The 9,011-nt window shown below is 42.6% G+C and overlaps 2 protein-coding genes across 2 annotated transcripts; one reads left to right on the top strand and one right to left on the bottom strand. All coding sequences in view use genetic code 11, as the record gives it.

Annotated features, from left to right (window-relative positions):
• Positions 1-109: 109 nt before the first annotated feature.
• EGR_06314 (hypothetical protein) lies at positions 110-394 on the bottom strand (the record flags this gene model as incomplete). The annotated part of the gene is made up of 1 exon (XM_024495563.1): positions 110-394. One exon carries the CDS (start codon positions 392-394, stop codon positions 110-112), a length of 285 nt encoding a protein of 94 aa, XP_024350086.1.
• Positions 395-2,902: 2,508 nt separating this feature from the next.
• On the top strand, positions 2,903-7,207 carry EGR_06313 (hypothetical protein; the record flags this gene model as incomplete). The annotated part of the gene is made up of 8 exons (XM_024495562.1): positions 2,903-3,040; positions 3,123-3,246; positions 3,575-3,721; positions 5,226-5,300; positions 6,355-6,458; positions 6,541-6,720; positions 6,799-7,080; positions 7,166-7,207. 8 exons carry the CDS (start codon positions 2,903-2,905, stop codon positions 7,205-7,207), a joined length of 1,092 nt encoding a protein of 363 aa, XP_024350085.1.
• Between the last annotated feature and the right edge of the window lie 1,804 nt (positions 7,208-9,011).

The raw sequence follows: 9,011 nt of genomic DNA, 5'->3' as shown, positions 1-9,011 counted from the left end.
CACACCCTTTTATTTCAGCGAGTAATAAAACATCAGGATAAGGGTTATTTTTGGTAAATTATACAAAAGAAAACAAAGAGGGCAGTTTCCGCTAAAAAAGTTGATGAAATTATGCCAAATTAAAAGCCAAACTTTTGTCCTTGCGTTTTTCTCTAGCATGTCCAAAGTACTGTTTCAAAGCAGACAAGGACTGTTTGATTACTGAAGCATTAGCTAACCCTCCTCGAGCCGATGCTGTTCGTGTCCCCACGCTGATTGTGCACATAGCTGGAAGCGAAGTGACCAATAAAGGCGATGATGTGGGTGCGTCTAAATACCATTGGCTGGCTGGGTAACCAATTTTCTCTTCTGCAGGCATTACTGAGTTCTTCAATATCTGCTCATCTGAGAGCATTTTTGCTTGAGTTGAAACACCTCCCACTACTGTGACTATTCAACACGTTGTCGAGTTGCAGCATTTGCAGTGATTTGCAGGCCGTATAGTCGTTAGTTTACTCTTGCTGACTTGCACGGTCTGCATTGTTGCTGCATCTGTCAAGCCTCTCCATTCTGCTTGTCTTTAGCGAATCCATAAGGCATACCTTTAATACAAACTTTGTCCTGAAGTTGACACTTGTAAATGCTTCTCCCTCTTCATCATTTCTGTACGCTATTACTGAGATATTCCACTGAAGATGTGCCACTGCTGATTTGTCTGCGCCCGCCATGTGAGCGCTGCACCCGGAAGGCCATTTCAATGCATGTAGACAGGTTGTAGTCGTCAGAAAGAGGTTTTTTGCATCGTAAAATCACAATCATTGATTACTACAATGCTCAGTCCTCGGCGTCAGTTGTATTCTCGATGGATTTAGTGTAATGGAATGTTGTATCTTTAAAATATACACGGAACGGTTCATTGTTTCTGATAGAAAAATTATCGACTGGAATAGGGAAATTAGCACACTTTTATGTGAGTTTAACGCACTTACTTGTCCACGCCGTCTCTATTCTTTGGGTGGGTGAGTGCGTGAGAGCCTAACTTCACTACGCGTAGGATTCATAACACCAAAGCAGCATTGTCCTTGCTTTTGTCGCTTTCTCTCCGTATTGATACAGTGCTTCTAATTTGACTGCTCTACTGGCTGTAAAGTGCATAAGGAGGCGACACACGTGGCGAATCTCGAGTGGTTAAGGCAGTCTTTCTTACGTCCCGACCTTTGTGATTCACTGTAGGATAGTTAGGATGGAAGTAGTTAGACGCCTAAGGAAAAGGGGATACGTCAAACAAATGCCTGCTCATTGACAATTGCCAGTGATACTTCAAGTCGCCTCAGAGTGAAGTAGATGAGAGAGACCACTGTGTGTGCAAACGCCGACATTGAAGGCAGACTTCGAAGTGAAATGGACTGGCAGTTCCATTGGTTTCGAGGGTGAGGAGGGCACCATCCCAATTGGGCTAATTTCATGGACTTATGTGAGTCATTCTGCTGCGTCCAGTCAAATTTACTAAACTCAAATGAGTTAACAACCTTCCTCCAAAGGTTGCCTTAGTCTCAAAATAAGCATCTTGCAATCGGTTGGGACAATTTCGATTGGAAGTTTTATTAATATATGGAACAAAATGACCTAAACATGCATTCCACAGGCATTGATGGGCACTAATTCGCAAAAGAGAAATGGGTGAGTGGATAAATGGATGGATAGATGGCAAAATTAGGGGGGAGTAAATTGGTCTACCAGTAATTTTCCTCATCAACCTAGTGACCCCTCATGGCAAAACACGAAGTAGATTTCGTCCGCAGTCTACTTCATTGACGACTTCCCTTAGGAAACGACAAACACCCGTGGGACTGCATTCTGTCTATATGCATAAATGGCATCTCTCAAGAGCATCCACTACAGAGTACGTACCAATTAAGCAGTGGTGGTGCACATACGATGCAACATCTCCAGATTTTACCCATTTACAATCACAGAGTCGAGTGTTAAGGGTGAATGGAGGCAAGGAATTGCATCTGTCAAATTTGTGATGAAATACCCTTCAAATACTGCTTTGTTTATTTCAGCTGTTGGCAAGCGGAATGGGAAAGTTTGATTGATTTAACATCAAAGCACATCAAGCAAATCAAAGGGAGTTGCCTACCTACTACACGAAATGCAAATTGTTGAGGATTCAGAAACTGAGCACCATGTGATAGAATCACATGTTTGTGAAACCATCCAAATCACGCCAACCTGCTCCATGTAAAAAACGGAGATTGGACTGCCTAATGGATGCCAATAGAGCAATAAGGCAATTAACTAATGACGTTTTCAGCTAAACATTTCTCCACTGCGATTGACCTCTTCACGGCTGGTAATGTGCACAATCACCGTCGGAACGCCTATAACAGCAGCTAGATGAGAGGTTGAGCTGAATCTAAATTTGACCCTCGTTTACCTCCACTTCATATTTCATAGGCTAATCTAGTGAATCAACTGAGGTGAGTTCTTTACTTGTTTCACTTCACTCAAAATGATAATGCGATTTTCTTGCCCCTCTTTCACACACGCCTATCCTCTTACCTCTCCCTCCACAACATAGGCTGTGCTATTTCTTGTGGCTTGAAGCTCCTTCTTCAAATCTTCAATGCAATCCTCTTTGTAAGTAATGTTATAAGAATGCGATAGTACTCACCACTTCTTGCCGAAGCAGCTCCATAATTAGTTTCCATTTCAGGTGGCATTTCTGGTCCTTGCTTTGTTTGAAATTCTACTGAAATACTCTAAATCTATACTCCAACAGCTGTTGTCGATGATTTTTGATCAATTAATTATCGGTGATGAAGATTTACGCCAGTTGGCAAGATTCATCACTGAATAAGCAGGTAGGTGGCATCATGTGCCATGCGATGCCACTTCGGTATTCACCAGTTCCCTTGCAATGGCACAATCCGGTAATAGCTTGTCTCCCACAGATGGCATCGCTATAATCCTCGTTGTGGTCGGACTGACGCTGCCAGCTCTCTGTCTCATCGGGTGCATTGTTTCGTGTTATGGGTGCAATATACTACTGAGGATTGTAAGTAGGATTGAGGGAGGTGAACTGGCAACAATTAAATTAAACAAATTATTCACAATCAGTTTTCTCTTTTCCTTACTAGTACGCCACCATCCTGATTGTTTTACTTGTGGCACAAATAGTCGTTGTCTACGTGGTCTTCTCTGATCCCACCAGATTTACTTCTCTGATTGTTAGCTCATTGGAAACCCTCCTCCAATGTTATGGTGAAACAGATGATGAAGGAAAAATGTCATCTGCTATCTGCAACGTAGCTATAATGGTATCTAAAAGGATTTTTCCCGTTTTTAAATGGTATCATTTACATTCCTGTGAATCGAATACTTTTTATACCCGATAGGTCCGACATGTTACGGCATGGATGGCTAGGGCGATTTTCACACCCTTTTATTTCAGCGAGTAATAAAACATCAGGATAAGGGTTATTTTTGGTAAATTATACAAAAGAAAACAAAGAGGGCAGTTTCCGCTAAAAAAGTTGATGAAATTATGCCAAATTAAAAGCCAAACTTTTGTCCTTGCGTTTTTCTCTAGCATGTCCAAAGTACTGTTTCAAAGCAGACAAGGACTGTTTGATTACTGAAGCATTAGCTAACCCTCCTCGAGCCGATGCTGTTCGTGTCCCCACGCTGATTGTGCACATAGCTGGAAGCGAAGTGACCAATAAAGGCGATGATGTGGGTGCGTCTAAATACCATTGGCTGGCTGGGTAACCAATTTTCTCTTCTGCAGGCATTACTGAGTTCTTCAATATCTGCTCATCTGAGAGCATTTTTGCTTGAGTTGAAACACCTCCCACTACTGTGACTATTCAACACGTTGTCGAGTTGCAGCATTTGCAGTGATTTGCAGGCCGTATAGTCGTTAGTTTACTCTTGCTGACTTGCACGGTCTGCATTGTTGCTGCATCTGTCAAGCCTCTCCATTCTGCTTGTCTTTAGCGAATCCATAAGGCATACCTTTAATACAAACTTTGTCCTGAAGTTGACACTTGTAAATGCTTCTCCCTCTTCATCATTTCTGTACGCTATTACTGAGATATTCCACTGAAGATGTGCCACTGCTGATTTGTCTGCGCCCGCCATGTGAGCGCTGCACCCGGAAGGCCATTTCAATGCATGTAGACAGGTTGTAGTCGTCAGAAAGAGGTTTTTTGCATCGTAAAATCACAATCATTGATTACTACAATGCTCAGTCCTCGGCGTCAGTTGTATTCTCGATGGATTTAGTGTAATGGAATGTTGTATCTTTAAAATATACACGGAACGGTTCATTGTTTCTGATAGAAAAATTATCGACTGGAATAGGGAAATTAGCACACTTTTATGTGAGTTTAACGCACTTACTTGTCCACGCCGTCTCTATTCTTTGGGTGGGTGAGTGCGTGAGAGCCTAACTTCACTACGCGTAGGATTCATAACACCAAAGCAGCATTGTCCTTGCTTTTGTCGCTTTCTCTCCGTATTGATACAGTGCTTCTAATTTGACTGCTCTACTGGCTGTAAAGTGCATAAGGAGGCGACACACGTGGCGAATCTCGAGTGGTTAAGGCAGTCTTTCTTACGTCCCGACCTTTGTGATTCACTGTAGGATAGTTAGGATGGAAGTAGTTAGACGCCTAAGGAAAAGGGGATACGTCAAACAAATGCCTGCTCATTGACAATTGCCAGTGATACTTCAAGTCGCCTCAGAGTGAAGTAGATGAGAGAGACCACTGTGTGTGCAAACGCCGACATTGAAGGCAGACTTCGAAGTGAAATGGACTGGCAGTTCCATTGGTTTCGAGGGTGAGGAGGGCACCATCCCAATTGGGCTAATTTCATGGACTTATGTGAGTCATTCTGCTGCGTCCAGTCAAATTTACTAAACTCAAATGAGTTAACAACCTTCCTCCAAAGGTTGCCTTAGTCTCAAAATAAGCATCTTGCAATCGGTTGGGACAATTTCGATTGGAAGTTTTATTAATATATGGAACAAAATGACCTAAACATGCATTCCACAGGCATTGATGGGCACTAATTCGCAAAAGAGAAATGGGTGAGTGGATAAATGGATGGATAGATGGCAAAATTAGGGGGGAGTAAATTGGTCTACCAGTAATTTTCCTCATCAACCTAGTGACCCCTCATGGCAAAACACGAAGTAGATTTCGTCCGCAGTCTACTTCATTGACGACTTCCCTTAGGAAACGACAAACACCCGTGGGACTGCATTCTGTCTATATGCATAAATGGCATCTCTCAAGAGCATCCACTACAGAGTACGTACCAATTAAGCAGTGGTGGTGCACATACGATGCAACATCTCCAGATTTTACCCATTTACAATCACAGAGTCGAGTGTTAAGGGTGAATGGAGGCAAGGAATTGCATCTGTCAAATTTGTGATGAAATACCCTTCAAATACTGCTTTGTTTATTTCAGCTGTTGGCAAGCGGAATGGGAAAGTTTGATTGATTTAACATCAAAGCACATCAAGCAAATCAAAGGGAGTTGCCTACCTACTACACGAAATGCAAATTGTTGAGGATTCAGAAACTGAGCACCATGTGATAGAATCACATGTTTGTGAAACCATCCAAATCACGCCAACCTGCTCCATGTAAAAAACGGAGATTGGACTGCCTAATGGATGCCAATAGAGCAATAAGGCAATTAACTAATGACGTTTTCAGCTAAACATTTCTCCACTGCGATTGACCTCTTCACGGCTGGTAATGTGCACAATCACCGTCGGAACGCCTATAACAGCAGCTAGATGAGAGGTTGAGCTGAATCTAAATTTGACCCTCGTTTACCTCCACTTCATATTTCATAGGCTAATCTAGTGAATCAACTGAGGTGAGTTCTTTACTTGTTTCACTTCACTCAAAATGATAATGCGATTTTCTTGCCCCTCTTTCACACACGCCTATCCTCTTACCTCTCCCTCCACAACATAGGCTGTGCTATTTCTTGTGGCTTGAAGCTCCTTCTTCAAATCTTCAATGCAATCCTCTTTGTAAGTAATGTTATAAGAATGCGATAGTACTCACCACTTCTTGCCGAAGCAGCTCCATAATTAGTTTCCATTTCAGGTGGCATTTCTGGTCCTTGCTTTGTTTGAAATTCTACTGAAATACTCTAAATCTATACTCCAACAGCTGTTGTCGATGATTTTTGATCAATTAATTATCGGTGATGAAGATTTACGCCAGTTGGCAAGATTCATCACTGAATAAGCAGGTAGGTGGCATCATGTGCCATGCGATGCCACTTCGGTATTCACCAGTTCCCTTGCAATGGCACAATCCGGTAATAGCTTGTCTCCCACAGATGGCATCGCTATAATCCTCGTTGTGGTCGGACTGACGCTGCCAGCTCTCTGTCTCATCGGGTGCATTGTTTCGTGTTATGGGTGCAATATACTACTGAGGATTGTAAGTAGGATTGAGGGAGGTGAACTGGCAACAATTAAATTAAACAAATTATTCACAATCAGTTTTCTCTTTTCCTTACTAGTACGCCACCATCCTGATTGTTTTACTTGTGGCACAAATAGTCGTTGTCTACGTGGTCTTCTCTGATCCCACCAGATTTACTTCTCTGATTGTTAGCTCATTGGAAACCCTCCTCCAATGTTATGGTGAAACAGATGATGAAGGAAAAATGTCATCTGCTATCTGCAACGTAGCTATAATGGTATCTAAAAGGATTTTTCCCGTTTTTAAATGGTATCATTTACATTCCTGTGAATCGAATACTTTTTATACCCGATAGGTCCGACATGTTACGGCATGGATGGCTAGGGCGATTTTCGTACGTTCAAGAAATATCTACCATTTCTCTTACAGTTTTGTGCGCATTTATTATTTCTCCATCTCTGCAGACAAACTGAACAATTCTTTACCGCCACCATGTTGTCATGTGACGTCTGATGCTTGCAATGCTAAGGCAGCCCAAAACACCAGTATGCCGGGATGCAGAGACAAAATTGTCAAATTTACCACGGACAACATGATGACATTTTTGTATATGTCCATTGTTGCCATTCTGTTGAAGGTGAGTTCCAGTGCAGTTCTATGCCATGCCAGTAAATGGGGTGATTGTTGAACCATTAGTGAAGCCCGCCTTGTTTACATTTTAGGCTGCACTCATCGTAGTTGTGATGCTCGCAATTTGTTTGTAAAGTAGCAGTAGAGGCAGCAGAAGATCGCAGCATATGTTAACAGGACCCCATCTTTTTACTTTCAATCCCTCTTTCACGCCAACAACCACCCACTATTTTCCCATTATCAAGAAATGCCCAGTTCTATGCTTTGCTATGTGCTAGTCGATATGTTCGGTGAACATGGGGATTGGCGTTTGCTTCGCTTCTGGGTGTTTAATTCAATGCAATGCTTTTGAAGAGGTTAGACCGCAAATCTGCCTCCATCACTCACTCACTCACTGTGGATGAATGTAATTGGATTTATCAGGGCCATCAGATCTCGTATCTCACAAGACTGTGCTTCAGTAGCTCGGTGTATATTTGGGTTGGCGATTAGGTAGATGTGTGGATGAGCGATAAATTGATGTGGTGCAGACTGCACATTCGACTATTTAGTGGAGTAAAAGGAAGAGAAGGTGTGAATTAAGTTGGCATTGAGTGGAATCAATTTAGCCGACATGACAGGCACTGTTGGTGGGTGATGTTGGAAGGATGATTAGGAACACTGGAGCATTTATACCATCCCCAAATGCAGCATCCGCTTCACAGAATAACATGTAAGAAATTCCACTATGTGCCGTCTTGTGCACACTAACAGCATTCCTACTGCCGAGAGCGCAGTGCACACCAACTTCGTGTTTGGCCCAGAAATCGCGGCCACCAACTATTCTTCGGAGAGGGAAAGAGCCAAGCATGAGTGCATATACAGAAAACGTGGCTGGTTCTACTTTCAGGTGCTTCCACTCTCATGACTTCTTTTGCAGTATTTGCAACATCATGCTCTTGTTGACTTACTCCTACCTGTCAACTACCATTTTAGGGTGCACTTTGTGTGTGCGAATAAGTTCAGGGCAAGCCAACTACTCACTGACAGCTATAACGCCTGAATGTACAGCACATGCTTGCTTATCCATACTCGTCAGTAAACGCTGACAGGTGGATGAATAGAGCTCCCTAATGGAGTACTCCATTTCTGAGCTTGATGAGCTCGACTGGATTCAATTCCACGTGATTAGATAGGCACCAGTGTGCAACCGAGAAATTGATTGGTGGGTGAATGGGTGGGTTGATGGCAAAGTCAACAAAAAGTAGATAGATCTATCGCTTGTTATCTTTATCAACCTGAGCGCCTTAAGAGGCATTGTATGAAGAAGATGTCGCCAGCAGTCTAATTCATTGGCCACTTTGTTTACGAAACAACAGATGCGTTTCTGACTGCATCCTCTATATGTGCGTAAATGGCATCTTACTCGTGTTTCTTCTGCAGTGCGCTTACCCGCCAACCAGTGGTGCTGCACAGACGATGTAGCTTTTCCACATTTTACCCATTCACAATATCGGAATCGGGTGTTAAGGGTGAATAGAGGCAAGAAATTACATCTGTCAAAATTGTGATGAAATATCCTTCAAATGCTGCTTCGTTAATTTTCACTGAATGCACTCCGAGTGGGGAGGATTGACTGAGTTAACAGCAAAGCACACTGAGCAAATCAAAGAGACTTGCCTACCGACGACACGAAATACAAATTGTGTGAAGTTCGGCTACTGAGCACCATGTGATAGAATCACATGAATGACAGATCATCCATCCCACACAAACGTGCTCTAGGTGGAATAGGAGATTGTATTGCCAAATGGATGTCAAACAGGCAATAGACCAATGGCATTTTCAGATATCCCATTCTCCCATCCAATTGGCCTTTCCATCTTTAGTGATGTGCACAATCACCATGGGAGAGTGAATAACATTGGCTCTAGGCGAGAGTGAGCTGACTTTAAATTT

Source organism: Echinococcus granulosus, assembly GCF_000524195.1.
Source record: "Echinococcus granulosus chromosome Unknown EG_S00054, whole genome shotgun sequence".
In the NCBI taxonomy this organism is placed as follows: domain Eukaryota; kingdom Metazoa; phylum Platyhelminthes; class Cestoda; order Cyclophyllidea; family Taeniidae; genus Echinococcus; species Echinococcus granulosus.
The sequence above is the reverse complement of the archived record's forward strand: the minus strand, read 5'-3'. Positions and strand labels throughout refer to the sequence as shown.